This window comes from Vidua chalybeata, chromosome Z (assembly GCF_026979565.1).
Source record: "Vidua chalybeata isolate OUT-0048 chromosome Z, bVidCha1 merged haplotype, whole genome shotgun sequence".
Classification (NCBI taxonomy): domain Eukaryota; kingdom Metazoa; phylum Chordata; class Aves; order Passeriformes; family Viduidae; genus Vidua; species Vidua chalybeata.
The window spans coordinates 41,643,134-41,662,241 of record NC_071570.1 but is presented as its reverse complement, the minus strand read 5'-3'; the positions used below and the strand labels follow the sequence as shown (position 1 = coordinate 41,662,241).

Here is a 19,108-nt window from a genome sequence, read left to right as displayed (position 1 = left end):
CAGAGGTTTTCTGTCCTAATGAGCATCCATACAGGCATGTGTTAAGGCGAAAAATAGGATTTTTATTTTAGCTGCAATCCAGCACCTCGTTTGCTAAAGTAATTGACTTCTCCTTAGCGATGGAGTTAAAATAGCTTCTCTATTTTCCTGTCTTAGTGATTGCATGTCTGTAATTACACCCATATAGACAGTAACTTCAAAAACTATTTTTGCTTTTAAACCAATTTGAGTGTCTCCTGTTGCCATGAAGATATTCCTTCCCCTCCATCTTTCATACACAAATGAGTAATAGGATTCTTCTGTGCAGATAGAGAATTATCTGATTGGAAGACTTAAAAAATATCATGTCTGTACCGGAAGTTTTGAGTATGACTCTCATGTAACTTTACTAGCCTTGAAATTGCCTATCCATAAACATGAGATTTAGTGTAGGAGGCTCTGGACTTCTTTTCTTTTTTTTTTTTTTTTTTTTTTTGGATCAGAGGAAAATTGCCTAGATGTATAAATTCAGAAAATATCTCTCTGCATTATGGTATTTGCAAAAGCAAAATGTGTTCCGTGGGAGCTGCCAGTTTCCTTGTACTGGGCAAAATATACAGGGAGTGAGGAAGGGAACAGGGGGGATGTTTCAGATGCAGGCAGTGGATGCAGTCTGGGGGAGAGGAGAACAAATTTGTTCCTCCTTATATTAAATCCAGGGTTTTTTTCCTGTATGATAAATGGCGGCTCCAATTCTGTGTTAAGATTACTTAAAATTCTTCAGCTAATGAATCAGGAACAGTAACTCTAAAAAGAGCTCTCAAAAGTATATATTTTAATGCATGTGCAGTTATGGATGAAATTTGATTAATTTAACTTGAGGTCTGATAGAGATTAATTGTCTGGTGCATGTCCCAGGAAGCACATGGGAAAACTCTGCTGCATGAACATGTTATCAACTTGAGGCAAACCTTTACCCCAGTTTCTATAAAAATAATTTTACAGAACTCATAGCAGAAATCTGGTCTACTAACTTTTGTTCCTTTCCTTCTTGTCTTTTTTTTTCTTTCTTTCTTTGCAGAAGGAGGTAGAGGAGAGCTCCAGGTTGTACATGTTGTCCCTTGTAACCAGCATCTCTTTCTGAAACCCCTGTGTGTGCTTGTCTCATCTTCCTGTAGCCAATTGCTCCTGCTGAGGCGCTGAAATTCAGTTTAGCATGTCGTGATTGTCTGAGGCATTGTTAACACTGTGTATGAGTTAAGAGTCTGTTCAGTGCCTATGACCTTGTACAAAGAGGAAAACATGAATGCTTGGAGTGATCTCCTCCCTTTGGTGCTCTGTGGGATGTGTGTGATGTGCACAGGCACCGCATTAGCAGAGGACAAGTTGTTCATCCTGTCTTTTCCAGTCTTCCTCTTTATGAATCTTGTTTAAACCAAGTATTTCCTCATTTTTCTTCAGTTATATTATTTCATTTCATCTCTGTTTGGCTTGTCCACTTTCATTAATTAAAGTAAAAAGTGCATCTAGGCTGTAGCAGTGAGATTAATCAAACCTGGATGCTGAAAGATGTCTGCTGCAGATCCCATGCCTTTTTAGGTAGTCACTTTGCTTTGAACAGGGCCCTGTGCCCCATGGGAAGGGCAGAACCTTCTCCTTAATACACAGAGTTGTTGTCTTTCTAGACATGGACTGGTTACCTCTCTGTCCATTATCCTGTGGGCAACAGGTAACACTTTCCTCCTAGGAGGATCTGCAGAATTGTTTTGTTTACTGCTGTGGGCTTTGTCAACAATTGTGTTAGCAACTGTATCTCGTGTAGAGAAATTACTGGCTTTTGGAATCTCAGCTCTTTTATTTTCATTACTCTGTGCTGTGTGCATTCAGTGCCTGCTGTGTTTCCCCCCCTCCTGTAGTTGTATAAATAAGACAAAACTAGCTTCCAGGAGAAGCTGAACCTTGCATGGATTTTTGGGCCTCCATGCAGATGTCATCCTTTGAGTCTGATGAATTTGTGTTTCTAAGCTTTATTGGCTCAGATGTCAGCAGTTCTGTTTCCTTCTTCCGGGTAAATATCTGACAATTAATGCTTTTTCAGGAATGCAGAGATACCTGGTGTCAAATATCAGTGTTAAATTCAGTCCCCTTTTGACTTCAGTGCAAAACCACTGTAACCTCCTTTAAACTGTTCATCTGGCAGCTGGAAAGGTGGTACTGGATGATATATCAGTTGGAAGGAGCTTCCTTTGGGGCTTTTCAGCCCTTAATAAATGGATGCTATTGCAGAATACAGAATGAATTTAAAATAATCCCTTGACTTGTTGAAGCTTTGGATTCCATGTAAATTGCAGCATACTTGAGTGAATGAAGACATTGAACCACAAGACTGACTTAATTGGGAAGATTTAGTTCAGTCTGACTCTGTTAATGCTACTGAAGAAATGCTCTAATTAGGCATGACCAGAAGTTTAATTTAGTCAGTTGCTCCTTGTTTTAGCCTGATTCAGATTAATCTATATCTAACTGAGACTTTTGAGGTTTAATAATAAAACATGGTATTTGAAAACAAGTTAGGATGATTTTCAAAACAAATGAGATGTCATAATTGATTTTTCTATCTGTTTAAATAAAGCAGCATAAAGCAGCTTTACATGTTTTACATCTGTTTTGTATTTTAAGAGGATAATGTGCTAGACACAGTACTTAGATGTGATGGAAAATGACATTGTTAGGAAGCCTTTTATGTGGAGAGCTAGATTTATATAAAAGGCTAATAGATCTGTGGATGTTCTTCCTTGTGGTGCTACAGACTTTGTGATTTCTTATTTTATTTCTTTTTTTGCCCCTCTGTCCATTGTACGCTCTTTTGCTTGTACAGAAGTGCGTAATTGTTCTGTCCATTAAAGTATCTTCTTGTCGATGAGAGAATTTGCAAAATTTTTAAATTGCAGCTTTGTTAAATAACTTCTCAATTATTTCTAAGGCCAGCTGTGCTTTTCCTGAGTTAGCAAAACTCCTGTTGTTGGCTTTATAGGCTTCACCAAACACTGCCTTCCCTATGACTGAATACTTTTTCCTTAAGTAGCCATGTCTGTTGCCTTGTTTAATCCAGGGCCTTAAATTTAAGCTGCTCTGTCACTGACATTGTTTTTCTAACTGATTCTTGGTTCATAAGAGACTTTTAATTACTTGGAGAAGACCTTTCAGCAGCTGGTTACAGTATGTTTTACTGTGGGTGAATATACTGCAGTATTAGGGGTGACAAGCACTTCCCCATTTTAAAGTATTTGTTGGACAGTAGGTATAAAAAAGTCATTCACCTGCCTCAGAAATGAAAAAAAAAAAATCAAATAAGGATATGATGGTCTGTTTTATTTACATTTTTGTTTCTCCATTGTTTCAGTGCTCTTATATGTGCTTACTGGAAGTTAAAAAAAAAAAATCAGACTCAGTCTGATGTGGCTGCTTTCAAGGAAAGATTGAGTGACAGAGCTGTGCAGGGAAGGCCATAAGCCAGCAAAACACTTTCTGTGACTTGCAGCATGTGGATGGATGACAGGGTGTTAAATGTGTCTTCTTTCCCTTTGCCTTCCCATTTGTCCTTGGGAAAGACAGGGCAAAAAGCTCTCACAGGTGTTGCAGTGTTCTTCTCACCTGCCTGTTGTTTCTGCTGCTTGACCAGACTCTGACCAGTTCAGGCTGTTGGTGTGGGCTGAACTTGAGGATGCTCATGCCTGGTGACAAATCCCAGGGCAGCTGCTGGAACCCTGCTGTGTCCTGGCGTGGTTGCTACCTTTGGAGAGATGGGAACTCTCCACCTGCAGCAAATCCATCTGGATGGACAGTACTAGTATTTGCTTGCTTTAAATGAGGAGGAATATATGAAGAGTTCTTACCCCCAAGAGGGGTGCAAACTATGGATTACTTTGTTTAGCTGGCATTGCTGGAGATGTCTTAAACCCTCATGCCAGCACGTGTAGCTAATGCAGCCTCTGCTTCTTTGACTACTCTGGTTCTTTGACTGACTTTGTCAGCGCAAGAAGGGACTGCAGAGGACTTCTTGGTGACTGCCACTGTGTGATATTATGCCATTTCTTTGTTATATACACCTCCCAGTGTTATTTTGTAAAACTGTTATGGTTTGGTGTCTGCTTCTCCTTTTGAAAGGCTTCCACAGAGCTGTCATTGTGACACAGCTTTGAATTTTCATCCTCTGTTTAGCTGTAGTTCTTCTCCCATTCACCTGCCTGTTGAACAAACACAGGAAAAGGTTCTTTCTGCTAGAGTAAGCAAGATGTTTTGTTCATCTTACAGGATTTACATACTCGGCTGCTTTTGCCATTTTCCTTTGTGATTATTTTTTACTTTGATGCAAAATAAAAAAAATTCATATGCTTTTCTGAAGGAATCATGCCAACATAGTACAAAAGTATTTATGCTTTTACCTTTGTGGAGACATTTCATTGGACTTACTCTATGGATTATGTTCTCTTCCTGCCTGGCTGTATCATAGAGGCTTATAGTCAGTGTGATGACTAGAATTCAAATCCATTGTTTCATGCTTTTCTCCACTTGGAACACCTTGTATGCAGTCAAATTCATGGCAGCCTTTGGGGCTTTGACCTTGCCATTTTTCCCATGTTTGATCCTCATTGTTGCAGTATTTACCGCTGTCAGTTCTTTCTACTGGACCTATGAGTTCAGTGTCAATAATTCTGGGTTTGTCATTTCCAGATTTTATCAGCAGATCCTACTTGCTCCCACTGGCTTCCTTTTTGTGTTGTCTATGGCTGACTCAGTTACAGTTGCTTGTTTATCCACCTGAAAGCTCCTTCCTCCTCCTCAGCTTACCCGGTCTTAATATTAATGTCACATGGCACTGCATCAAAAGGGTTTTTTTTGAAATGAAAATTCAGTTCATCATTCATTTTATGGTTAGAGAAAGATACTTGTTTTGTGAAACAAAACCAGGGGCAAATTTGGTTGCGCCTATGTTATATTTTTTCCTGTTTTTCAATAGCCTCCATCTTAATTCTTTCCTTCATGTTTGCTCAGAACCCTTTCAAGCTTTTGAAGCCAGTAATGGTCCTACACTAATCTGGATCACATTTCCCTACTCCACACATACACACTTTAACTGTGAGTACTGCATTGGCTCTTCTATAGTCTCAAGGCATCAGCCCTCTTTGGATGGCTGTCAGGTGCTGGTTCTCTTGGCATTTTCTCAGGGAGAAGGCTGCCTGCCACAAATTAGCTCTTTATTTCAGTAGGTGATAACTCCTGCTTTCACACAGTCATCACCTGCTTTGGCCCTGCATCAATATTGCCACTTACTGAAAGCTCTTTCTTTTGTTTTGTGCTATTATGCCCAGATCATTTTCAATCTTGACACTAGAGAAGCTCTGCCTTTTGTTTTTATTTGCATGTCTGAAAGGCTTGGGAAAAATACATTATATTTTTGCTCATTTTTTTTAAATGATCTGGAACTCCTGGCAAGTTTTACTTTACACATCACAAATCTGGCACATGATGTAGGTTTGCTTCCTGATCATACTTTCTGCCCACCCCACGTTCACATTCCTGGCTGTTCTCTGTTGACTGGTGGTTGCCTGTAGGACATTTCTTAACTAGGTAACAGCTTTCCCTATATCTTTCCTTCCCCCTTTTTCCCAGATTCTTGATGCTCTTCTGGTTTCCAGTCTGCAGTGAACACACTGTTTTGTGATCTGTTAATGTCTCAGATATTAGTCACATTTCATTCTCACGTAAAATGATTAAAAACTTTGTTATTAATGACTCCTGCTATCAATGTTGCCACGTTTGCGTTTGTCACCCTTTGTCATTCAGCACAGCTGAGCCATCAGTCTCAAGCTCAGTCCAGTATGAAACCTTTGTCCATTTTAGTGTTACTTTCTAAGCACAGCTCTTCCAAGTGTTCAGATGCAAAGGTAGAGATGTCTTCCCCTGTGTGCTTAGAAGGATCTGGTTGCATTTACTTCATGAAATCTCTCTTGACCAGTAGTTGGTTCAGATCCCTCTGGAGAAAATGCAGATTTCAGGCTAAGGGGTTTTGGTAGCAAAGCTTGTGGACCCTGGTGTGCTGCTGCAGCTGTGGGGAGATATGCATGGTACTAGACTGTGGGTCTGGGCCCCTTCCTGCTCGGCAGGCCTGATCGTGTCCATTCTATGGATAACATCATACTGTTAAATCTGTTTAAATACAAGCATTATTAATGTGTAGTCTTTAAATCTGCCAATTCCCTAATTTGTAGGACTCAAAAATACAAAGTTTGGACATCTGCTTCTGTTCAAGTTGTTACCTCAAAGAGAACTCCTTTGCTTGGTTATTTCAGCTCTTCTTGGGAGTCTTGGCCCGTCACCTGTGAACAGTATGGGGTTGTACAACTCACACAGAGCACAGGTTAGGAAAAAAAAAAAAGGAAAAGAAAAAAGCACTTTCTTCTGAGGCTGTGTTCCTTTATCTTGCATAAAGTTGGATCTTATTTCCTGACTCAAGCTCCTTTACTTTGTTGACTCTCAGGCTGTGAGTTCCATGGCTGGAAATACTTTCTTTTTCACTATGTGCAAGTTGCAGCCTCCTTTTTCTTTTGGCAGATATGATTATCTGAGGTTGGAGTTTTAGCTATTAGCATCGTGACCTGCTTAGCCGTGTGTGAAAGCAGCATTTCTTTCAGGGAGTGCAGGAGAACATACGACCTGTGAGCTGAAACTAAGGTGTTTCCAGTTACGGGTAGCTATTTTCCCCTTATCCAGAACCTATTGTTTCTTCCAGGTACATTGCAAATGTTGAAATACTTGCCACTTCTAATTAGTCCACTCAAGATCCACAGAGAAACACTCTATAAATGTAGTCTTAATATGAACATAAAAACATAGTTTAAATTCATAAATATGAATCCCCACATTTGCAGTCTATAGTGTTTTCCATCACACTGTGGGATCCCTGTTGACCTGCAGGTGGTGGACCTTGTTTCATGCGTGTTAGAAATTAAATACTTTCAAATAAATGAGCGAAGCTGTAATGGGACCGCTCTGCTTAGGAGACTAAAGAGTCTTTCCATCTGGGCACAAAGCAAAGCTCACAAGTGTTCACACAGAGGTTTGTGTTAGTCTGTCATTTGTGCATTTCATACAAGGGCTTTTAATTTATAACATCTTCATTGTAACCACATTCATGTTAAGTGGTGACGTGTAGTAACAGGAGCTCTCCAATAACTTGTTGGAGTTGGAAAAAAATAAAAAGTTTGTCTTCAAGACTACATTTTGAATGAGTAGTTGCACTGAATAGGCTCTTCAGATTCCAGTCCTGGCTGTTCAATGAAATGGCATAGTCTGTCTGTCTGTATGACTTACCCTGGCATCTTGGTCACTGGAGATGCTTTTGAACGAGTTTCTGTATGCATTTGCCTGCATGCAGTGTGGTCTGTTACCCTTTCTGCAGAATGCAATAAAAGCACTTCTCTGGTGTTTCTGGAAACTAATTTAATGTTGTGTTTTTTTTTTTTTTTCCCTTCTCCCACTTCAGGGCCAAGATGAGGCTGATCCATCAAAACCACCCTGGCTCAAAGGAGGGTAAGTGGTATTTTGAGACCTTTTATCCCTGTATTTATAATTAGAGTGTACTTTAGAACTCTGCAGTTCAAGTAAAATAAAAATAGCATTTATGATGTTTTTAATAAAATAATCAAGTGGCCAAACCTCACTGAAGGCCAGGCTGCTGCTGTATTTCAGTCTGTTTAGCAGTGGAGGTGGGATATGCAGCTCTTCCACAGAGACCTGTCATTAAGAGCAAGGCTATAGTTGCAATGTATAATCTATAATGTGTTGATGGCAAGTGCTTATGGCAGGAGTATTAAATAATTGCTACTGAGCACCTCAGAGTGGTCCCCATGAAATCCTTTCTCCTGGATCGGTCATTGGTGGCAGCAGAGGGGAAAGAATAGCTCTTAAAAGAAGAGGATAGGTTTGGGGGAGTCTTCTGTATTTGCAATGATTCCTTGTGTAGTTAAAACTGCACTAACTCTAGAAATGACTGCAGTTTGTGTTTTTAAAGCATTGATCATCATGCCTGTTCTGCACAGATGAGAGTGAGCAGGTTGTACATTCTCTCCACAACACACTGCTTGCAGCAAATGAAGCAGGCAAATTCTGTTTGTAATTGCAGCATGACACTCTGTGGTAATAGGTGCCAGCATGGCAGCTTCCCTGAGGTCCTCTGGCAGGAAAAAGACAATGACACATTTTACAGATTATGTGCCTGGTACATGGTCAGGGTGATCTGGTTTGATGGTGGGGCACCCATTAGGAGCTGTCAGTCAGCAGCAGCAAGATTCACCCTGAAATCTCAGCCAGACATTGGCTTAGTACATGCCTAAGTTAATTCTCATTCTACTGAAGGAAGCTTCCCTAATAAAACATGAAGTTAAATTGGAGGCTTCATTATATGGCTTTCTGCTTTTGGAGTAATTGTTCTGTGGTGTTGGTATTCCCACAAATCTTCACCTGTGGATGCCTGGAGCTGCCTAGCAACCCTCTTCTTTTCCCAGGAAACCTGGGACTTAGTGAGTGGGCTGCTGGAGAATTGGCAATTTGCAGGAGCAGGAGGCAGTGATTTATTTTAACTATAAACAAAACAGCACCTTCTCCTGCTTGAACAATGAGACAGTGTACTTGTTTTATTGGCTCATGCACATCAAATTATTTCCTAGCCTGGAAGGTGGATACACCTACAAGTCCTGAATTACTTAAACATGTCTTGTCAATTCGAGGCACTGTTTGCTGTAGTCTGTAATTTTTTTCTTTTCTATGCAAGATACAGCTAAACAGTCTGGCTAATGTAGTTTTGACAAAAGTTTGTCATACTCAGTCATCCTGTGCAAGGGATTCCCAGAGAAGATGGTTGTAGGTGGTAAACCTTTAATTCTACCCTTAGCCACATTTTGGCTTATTAGCCTCAAAGTATATTAAATTATGTTTGGAGTTGTTCTTTGAATGGGAAGATTAGAGCTGTGGTGTCCTTTGAAGGAAGTAGTCATCCTCTGTCATTGCAAACCATCTTAGCTTGCTTAGATTGTCAAGATTTAATGGAAGCTTCTGCATGATACAACTTGTATTAAAAGATGAATACATGCTTTAAGCAGTTTTTATTTATAGTATAATGCAACAGGAGCTTCCTGTCTGTAATCACTGGCTTTGGAGATATCACTTAAAAAAAAAAAAAAGGTGCAATTGATATTATGGATCCGTCTCTGAGTGCAGTATCTCATATCTATATTTTTTATTTATTAGTGCAAATTATCTTCTCATACAGAAATGCTCTTCACTCCTCAATACAGCTTTCCATAATAACGCTATAAATATTACATCCACTGCAGAGGAGAGTAACCCTATTACATATAAATAAAACTGCACTGTGCATATTTGAGGTACTGTCAATTCTTCTGTTATTAAGCAAGGTAGCAGTTGTGCTTGAATAAAGGGACTGAGGTAGCTAAAAACACAACACTTTTGAAAATTAGGAACTGTTGCTGAATTGTTTTTATTAATATTAACAAGCTAAAAGCAGGTCATCTGGGTGTGTAACTATGTAGGTACTAGGACACTCTCTTCAGTGACAAATACAAGACCTTTCAAATACGTTTGTCATCCCAGTTTATCACTGTTTCTCTCATAAACCTCAATCTATCAAAAGTATTTTGCAACAAACCAAGTTGTAACTAGACATGTTTCTCAAGCACAATAATTTATATAGGCTCATCTTGAATTTATAAAGTATGCAATTTTAATGTTCTTCTTTCCTGGGAAATGTCCAAGTATCACTGTTTCCTTTCAATTAAATTAGAAAAGAAAATTGAAATCATGTAGGAAAAAAACTGTTAGCAGGAGCATTAACCCTGGAGTTTTACTTGTGATCATTTTGTTGCATCTTTTCAGGTTATACACTCTCCTTTTCAATTTTATATATGTTTTCATAATTCAAGGGATTTACACAAATCCTTGACACAAAGCTTATCAATATGCTGTGTTGTGGTTTAAGTACTCCTGGGATTCTTTGCATCATTTGAGTAGTCTTCTGTGACACCTATTTTATTCCAAAACAGTATCACCAGTATCAGGAAGGTTTTATAGCATAAGGACAGCAGACAAATGTGGCAATATAAACATATTTCTCACTTCTTTATGTGGGTGAGATTTTTCTATAATAAGTCAGAAGGGATTTTTGCAGTATGACTTGGTCAAAAAGTTTTTCTGGAATTATCTATCAGAAATTATGATAGCCTCTGGTAAAAAACACAGCGTGGCCTCACTCTGAGGATTTCCAGTGTTGGAAAACTGCACTGTTGGTAAACTGTGGAGCTGACACAACTCTTGCAGTTACATATGACTGCTCACCTTCCCACCAGGCTTGTTCAGCCAGCAGCAGGTCTCAGCTCAGCCATGGCTTGGACACATCACCCTCCTACACCCCATCAAAAAAGTCAATTATACTATTACAATTCTGTCACATGTTTCTGTAATGGACTGTTTTCCTCTTTGTCACAGCCTCATGCTAGGTTGTGTTGTGACATCCTTGTCCATTCCTCAGCTATAGCATAGGTTGTTTTGCTGCTCAGGTTTTGTTTGCATTTGGCTGTATTTAAGGGGGCTTGAGTAGGCTTTGCTCTCTAGTGGCTGCAGGTTGCCTCTTGTCATTTATCAACCTCACAATTTTCACGGCATGTGTGAGTTTGTAGTGGTAGTTTGATTTCCTAGATTGTTTTGAAAGATAGTTTTTATGGCTGTATGAACAGTTTGTCTCATACTCCCTTTTCCTGTAATTTTCCTGCAGAGCATTTTGACTGGTTATGTGGTACCAAATCAACAAAATAACTAGGCTGAAATTGCTAGCCAGTTTATCACACAAATACCAAAACGTGTAAGCCAGAGTGGCAGGGAGTGAAGACAAATGGCTAAGGATGGAGAGGCAAAGGGTTCCTTTGTAATCCTTTGTTCTCTGTAATCAAAAAGACGACCTCAGAAACCATATTCTTAAAGTTAGCAAGGCCTGAGACCAAACTGGAGATGGGGAGGGTGAGAGAGACACTGAGAGGTGCTGCAGATTTTGCCTGCTGGGCTTGGGTGTTCATTGTAGGAAGGAAGCTACAGCAGAGAGGTGCATGCTCAGTTTCCAGCTTTAGGAAAAAAGCATTATCTAAAGTCCTTAGAGATGGATGCATTTACTGGAGGCCTTTAAGCTGGATTAATACACCGTCTTCAAGGACAGGGTTACATCCATTTGGTGTTAACAGTAAGTGGAAGGATCCAGGTATAATTATCCAGGCTGGTGTCATTGGGAGGGGGAAGTAGGTTAGAGTGTTATATTTCATCAGGCTCTGACTGTTGTTGGGGTAATTGCCCTTTTGCTCCATTGTCACTTCTACCAGCAAATGCAGATCTCTTGTCTGTACAGGTCTGCATGGCCTGAAATGCTGAGCACCACAAATGGTCTCTTTTATAGAAATAAAAATAATAAATTTTCTCCTCCGATGTCAGTTTTTTCCTAATAATTATACGGTCCTCAGGGACCAGTATTAAGTGTGTTCTAGACTAGAATCAGAAGATGGCAGCATCCTGCCCCAGGGCTGGTCCTCTTTGACGTGCTCCCTCCTAACCACCAACACCAGGCAGGAATATGTGGATTTTTGCATGTGAAGAAGATAAACACTTAATCGTTTTTAGCATTAACTTTACACTTTCTTAAGTATAATCTTCTGTTTTTTCTTGCTCCAGTAAAGCATCCCCCCTCTTCACCCCTCTCAACTCTGAATTAATTAGGGTTTTTTTTTTTCCCCTCCTGAATTTCCAGGCCTGCAGGTGGTCTCTATGGCATCGATAGCATGCCTGATCTGCGCAAAAAAAAGCCAATCCCACTTGTCAGTGATCTGGTAAGAGATTTGTTTGCTTCTCTTCTGCCACACAGCATTTACACAGCTGGCTTTACTTTCTTGATATATGGGCACATTCATTGTCACTTCAAGAAGCTCAAGCATTTTGTTAAATTAATTCTTATGCTAAAGGACTAGGAGTACTGCTTGAAAAATCTCATTGGGAATGAGCTATGGTTTTGTAGACAATTTCATTCATTTCACAGAATTAGTGTATTTTTCATGTTTTTATCCTTTCTGTTTTACACAAAATATTTGATTATTTTCAGGCCTGCATAATTTTAAAAGGTTTTGCTAAAAATCACATACCTTAGGGAAAGTTACAATGTCCGTGTGAGGTGTGGCAGCTTACCAGAAGGCTGGAATTTTAAAGGATAGATAAACGAGCATATGTGGTTGGATTTTAAAAGCTACTTGCAATATTGACAGTAGATTTCTGCACTGAGGAAGCATGAGAACCAAGTGAGTAATAAGGACAACTTTCATATGCTTGTATGATATGGTGAAATAAGGCTTCTGCAGGACAAATGGTTTTCTGTTGGTTGTATTCAGTACACGTAGCAATTTCATACTTGAGAGAAATGCTGTAACAGCTGAAAGACCAAAGTTTCTATATCCTGTAATTGATGTGAAAAGATGCATACAATTTTGTCTGCCAGCTTATACATGGGCAGCTTGGTATGTGTCTAGCTAACTGCTTGTGTCTTAAATTGTTGCAATAATGGCATTAACTTGTGTTACTTCCCTTGAATGCATTCATTCTCTCTCTTCACAGGCCATGGTAAGTGGAGGTGAAGACTATCCATCAAGTCTTTACCAGAAAAAAAACCCTTACTTTATATTATTTCCCCTTCTACTTCTTTACTTTTTGTTTTGAACCTGCCTTATTACAGTGAACACATATCCAGCACTCTGTCGTGCTCCATCACTGTTGGAATGAACTTTTTCAGTTTCTCTTGAAACAGCATAAAGCAGAATATAAGTGGTGCAAAACTGATTTTGGATGATTGGATACTGAGTTGGATGATTTCAAAGCAAATGCTGCTGTCTTTAAGTATCCTTCTCTGCCTTCATGTTACTGGAGTGGCTGTAGAAATCCCTTGTATGCCACTGTGAGGTGCTGCAAAGACAGTGCCCTCTGCTGTCCACAGCTGCAAAGCAGTGTTAGTGTGATGTGAAAGGCTGTTCTACGAGGGGAAAATGCAGTTCATTGTGTTCAGTGATGGCTGATGAATGTGATACACCGTCACATTCAAACCTCTGCTCCCAATTCGCTCCCCTTTCTTTTATCCTTATTACTTGCAACCTCCTTACTGTCACATTTTGGGGTGTTGTATGTTTTGTAAAGCTGGTGAAATAATCTCCCTTTGGATATGAGTGAAGTTAGATACACAAAAGTGAGTCTGTTGTAGTGACTACAGACAGTAGAAGGGCTACTGTTATTACCAGAATGTAAAAGTGGAGATGGGAACCCAGGTTTCATTGACAATTCTTGCAGAGAAACAAATAGAAATTACTAGTGTGAGACTGATTATGGACAGATGGAAACAAGTTCAGGAACTTTCAGAGTATACATTTGACTCCTCTGAGATGAGAGGAACCAACTTAAATGCAGTAGATTGCTGGTTTGGTGTCTGGCATGACAGAGTCCCCTCGCTAACATCTCTGGGCCTGTAATGCCATTGCACTTGTAAATGTTGGTGGTGAATAACAAAGTTTCTTCTTTCCTAGTCACTGGTTCAGTCCCGAAAAGCCGGAATTACCTCAGCAATGGCTACTAGAACATCTCTCAAAGATGAAGAGCTGGTAAGTGGGAGGGCTGTTTGACTTCTCTTAATTTTTACTAAGCAAATTAAAGGGATTTGTCTGTCTGAGATTCAGAGCCAGCTTCACAGATGTCTAGAAATATAGATGCAAAGCTTCCTGTATAATTTGGTCAAAGAAACTAAACATGTAAAAGTAATATTTAATGTATCAATATAATCCTGAAAAATGTAGAAACATAGAATCACAAAATATGCTGAGTTGGACAGGCACCCATCAGGATCATTGAGTTCAGCTCCTGGTCCTGCATAGGACACCACAAGAGACATCATCTGCCTTGATGGTGTTATCTTGATCTCAGTAATCTTATCATCATGGTGTTGTCTTGATCTCAGTAATCTTACCATTTTCTTGTGTGCTATCTGCCATAATGGACAGTGTGTGAAACTTGCTTAATTCAAGATATTTCTCATCCACAAACATTAATTGTTGTCTTCCAGTTTTTTTAATGCCTGGGGAGACATTTTTGGAAGGCGAGAGTTGTCCTCTGACACTGCATGTAAAAATTTGATGCATTTGTCTACGTCAAATATGTAGCTTTATAGCACTGGCCATACCTTTTCCTGTAAAACTCTTGCATTAACCAGCAAAAATAGGCTTAGTCACCTCCCTGGATATTGGTTTACATGTGCTTTTGCCTTTCAGAAATCTCATGTCTATAAGAAGACCTTGCAAGCCTTAATTTACCCCATCTCTTGTACAACCCCACACAACTTCGAGGTGTGGACAGCCACAACTCCTACCTACTGCTACGAGTGTGAGGGCCTGCTGTGGGGCATCGCGCGGCAGGGAATGCGCTGTGGGGAATGCGGGGTCAAGTGCCATGAGAAGTGCCAAGACCTGCTCAATGCTGACTGCCTGCAGAGTGAGTAGTGGCCACTGGAGTGTGGCTGTTCCAGAAATGGTTGCCAGAGCTGTCCTAAATGTACTGCTGATATCTCAGGGATCAGTGAAGCTGCAGTGATTAAAGTGTTTTCTGAAAAGGTGCCATTGGGCTAAACCTACTTCCTAGTGGCACAGACAGCTCCACTGATGCAGAAAAACTTCGCAGCATTGCGCTTGATGTCCTTTAAAAGAAGGCTTAATTTTTTACTCTTTCATGTCTGTTTGTTGGTTTTGGCTATTTTTTGTTTGCTGGTTTGGTTTTTTGTTTTGTTTGCTCTGTTTGTGTCAGCTCAGGTTGTGTATTTGCTAGCATATCCTGCATTGAAGTATGGATTGGATGAATAGGTTATGAGGCTGAATATTCTCACATTTGTTCTATCCCCCCTGCCCTGGTATTGCAGTCAGGTTGCTTGTTCCAACCATCAGTCTGTGCCACTGTTTTAAGCTTTTTAGAGCAGCACTGGACTCCTGCTTAGGGTATAGAGTTCCTGGACTTGGCTTGGGTTATCTGTACCAACAGCAGCCTGGGAAGGCATTTTGTCTTTTCAACAGTAGGCCTGTTTGGCTGAACCACTTTAGAGACCTAGGGCTGAGTTAACAGAAATGATGAGTCAGATACAAAGGTGTTGTTTGAGTATATGGGCAGTATTTAATCTTCCTGCTAGAATTTCTGATTATTTTGTTGGTGTAAAAAACTAAGTAAAAACCTAAGTCATCTCTTCAAGGAGCTCTGTAACCTTGCAGAATAAATGACACCTTACACAAACAGTGGAGAAGTTTAAAAGGAATTTGATGAAGTGGAGGGGGAAGAGAAAAGGTATTCATTTAGGCATCTGCCTTGGTCCAGTTGTTCTTATTTGCTTGAAATACCATTTCTTAACTCAGTCTGAAATTTATGTTCCTGCTTGAGAGCAAAATATCTCAGTCTAAATAGAATAGAAATTTCTTCCATGTGTGTTAAATGTTGATTAGGAAGGTGTGGCTCTTTTTATTCACCCTTCTTGTCACTGTAGCTTGATGGACTAAGTCTAAGGAATCAGGAAAGTTTGTCAAGTATGAAGGGACTTACTGCAAATTCTTGTCAGCAGTTCTATGAATATAAAAAGTCAGACCTTGTGTCTGCCTTAGGCTGTTTGGGAAAGCCAGACTTGAGTGATTCAACAAGGGATACCAGAGAATCATAGGTAATTTGTTTTTTCTTATAACTCTTCTTAAAACACCTGAAGGGATGTTGTTTATATTTGTATTTTTGATGTGTGCAAAGTCTTAAATTTGTCATAGTTAAGTCTAGGGCTATTTGCAATGGTTTATTTGTAAGATACATCTGATCCTGGCCCAACACCTCTGTCCCCCAGTTGCTTAGTGGTCTTTGGGGGCTGGGAAGTGAGTTTAGCATTTGAATGGTTCCATCGTTGGTACTTAGGCTTTGTTGAGACCTTCCTGTGACTAAGCAAAGAGCTGTGGTATTGCATTTGGTCCAGGAGAATGTAGTTTGGTTGTAGCTCAGTTTTCTGTCACAGTCTGATGCACAGGATCAATTCCTGAGAATAACGTTTTTATTTCTGGAGTTCACCTGCTAACTGGTAGTTTTCAGTATTTGAGGTGAAAAGCTCAAGGCATCCAGGCTTGATTCAGATGCATACCCATGATGCTGTAATGTTGCAAGGGAATTGTGATCTCTCAGGGAGAAATCTGCGGAGAACAGAGGAGGATTAGGTTTGCACCAGCAGCGGAGAGGAAGCAGGCACAAAGCTGTTGTACAGAACAGCGGTCCTGAAGTTGAAAACAGCAGGGAAAAAACCTCTGTATTAAAGAAATAGCTAATGACTAAGAGGAGGTATGTTCCTGCAGATGAGGGTTGTGGCTATCCACGTTCAAGAAGAGAGACTGCAGATGGGAATGGATACTGGAGAGAGTTCAGTAGTAATGGGAGAAATATGAGAATGTCTTGAGAGAGGATGATACAAGATTCTTAATCTTTCAAAAAAGACGCTTGGCAGTCTGGGACAGGAGGGAAGGAATCATGCTGTTTCAAAAAAAAAAAAAAAAAGAAAAAAATAGCTGTACTAGGTCTTCCCTAACAGAATGTTCCTAAATGGATGTTTTGGAGCCCAGGGCAGAGGTGTAGGAGATCCACATGTAGCGCACCTGATATGACTCTGGCTTACTCTTAAGTTTAGAGATACCCATATCTTAAAGCCTTTCTGGGCGGAAGATAACTGTTTCATAGCTGGCAGTGGTGGCTCTGTGAATTGGTTTAGTCCTTGTTTGAACCTGTTTATGCTTTCACTATGCTGGGGAAAAGGGAAATAAGCTACAGGGGGTAAGACGATCTTTTTAAGCTTATTGTTTACAAAGAGTAAAAGGGCTAAATTTACTGTGAAAAAATGAAAGGTAGAAGTAGAAGACATCTTCAGTGATTCAGACTCTCTGAGAACTGGGAATCTCTGGAGCTGAGACTCTGAAGAATAACCATGGGGAAGGTTTTCTTACCTCTAGTTGTAATTACATAATCTTATGCAATGGGCTGTGGGATGTGATGTTGGCAATACTATGTTTTTTCATAGATTAGAAGAAACAACTGGAAATTACTTTTCATATATGACAAACATTAAGTAAGAACTTGTTATTTTATTAGGGGGTTGCAGATGTTTTCACATTTTCTTTCAAAATGTAAACTCAGGATACTTCATCATGCAGAGTTACAGAAACAGAGAGGAAACAACTGAGACTACACCAGGCTGAAAATGTTTGAAGCGTGTAGAAAGGTAAAATCCAACCAAACAAAAATTTTTCTTACTGAGTTACTTGTAAGCTGTCCAGAATCAAGGAAGACAAACTGTGAGTGGAGTCTACAGGGTTACCCACTGTGAATGTGGAAGGTATCATTAGCTGGGGTAGAGATGTAGAGGAAGCTGGAGATGGTAATTGTGTAATGAAAAGATAGAAAAGACAGAGAATAGTGTTGGGAGTTGGAGAAGGGGGTGAATGTGCCTCTGGAATAGGAAAACAATTGTTATCAATACTAGAAATATATTAAAAGGCAATTTCAGGCAGCTGTGTTCTTTGCTCTGGTGTGTTCATGCTAAAATTCTTCTAACTGGAACCCAAGAAGCCAGAGGAAAATGGGGAAGTTTAATTTCTTTTTATACGTATGTTTGAAGAACATAGTCTGTGCTTGAGGAATGAGAAACAGAGTGTCTGGGGGACAAACAACAGTTTAGAGATCCCATAAATTCAAGAATGAACTTTCTTGTATACTGAACTCAGGAGGAATTTTTTCCTAACAAAAGCTTTATTGTTGCTGTTGGCAAAAAACCCAAAACATTCTCAGGACATATCTTCACTTATGTCTATTTAGGGCTTCCAGAAAATGTTACAGTGGAGTAAAATGAATTTTCACACTGGTAACAAATGCAATTCTATTGATTATACCTTAGTGCCTTAGGATATATATTCACTTCAATCTGTGTAAGTCTTCCAGAAAATGTTGCATTGGAGTAAAATGAATGTTCAGGATGGTCACAAATACTTTTCCATTCTTTATGCCTTAAAATTTTGGGTAGACACCTGGGGTTTTATTCCTTAGATTTAGAATGTGCTGTTTATCCATTTTCCATCCTTCATACCTTTCTGGGGAAAGTAATTTTCCAAGTCTTGTAGAATTAAGTTTGATTCTCTCTTCTGAGGGTATTTTTCTTTGTCTCTATGTTTTTAAGAAACTTATTATCTGATACACTCCACAAATTTATCATCAGTATGGGACTGCACTGGTGAAAAATTCAGCAATGCTTTGTTACAATTTGAATCAAACCCCATTTTCAGACTGCTTCAGCAGGGCTATTCCATGAACTGGTGGTGTCTAAAGTGCAATAACCTGGAATCAGTTGTAGTATGTGTACTGCAGCCTCCTCATTCATAGTGTTGTAGGTGCTTAGGAGTTCTTATTCTGATGATAGGGCACTTACCTTTTTTATCATAACCTCATAAATACCTGCTCAAGGGACAGTGCTTTTTTTTTTAGCCATCTGCTTTTCTTGGAAGTAATAGAAGTCTCTTCTGAATGGGTACTTTTTCTTTCTTACTTGACTAAGAGTGGATAGAGGAATGTTCTTTAACATGCTCAGGGCATGCACAGCTTTTGGAAACTGAGCTTTTATCTCTTGCCTTGAGCATCGGTGTACTACTAACTGAATTACAATGGGTTGGGCAATTCTGGTATCAAAGAAGGAGTAAATCCTGGACTGGACGAATAGGAGACCAAGGAACAAATGAAGAGAAGTAATTACCAAGAGCGTGGAAGGGAAGGACTTTATGTGAGCAAGAGCCTGGCAAGAGGCCTGTACAGTTCAGGGTTAGCTTTTTCGCTTGATGCATTTTGACTCAGGACTGTGAGGCAGGTGTGATTGTTGCTTTTTGGATGAGAAACTTGTGTGTGTTGTACTCTGAATTCAGAGGCTGCAGTTCCAAGACCA

The 19,108-nt window shown here is 39.7% G+C and overlaps 1 protein-coding gene across 5 annotated transcripts in view; it reads left to right on the top strand.

Moving 5' to 3' along the window:
• Window positions 1–19,108, top strand: part of UNC13B (unc-13 homolog B) — a 206,015-nt gene that overhangs the window by 113,271 nt on the left and 73,636 nt on the right. For all 5 annotated transcript variants that reach the window (XM_053931585.1, XM_053931584.1, XM_053931583.1 and 2 more), the window contains 4 exons: window positions 7,526–7,572; window positions 11,846–11,924; window positions 13,656–13,730; window positions 14,394–14,613. In XM_053931585.1, the coding sequence (XP_053787560.1) occupies window positions 7,526–7,572; window positions 11,846–11,924; window positions 13,656–13,730; window positions 14,394–14,613 (421 nt within the window). The remainder of the gene's footprint in view (window positions 1–7,525; window positions 7,573–11,845; window positions 11,925–13,655; window positions 13,731–14,393; window positions 14,614–19,108) is intronic.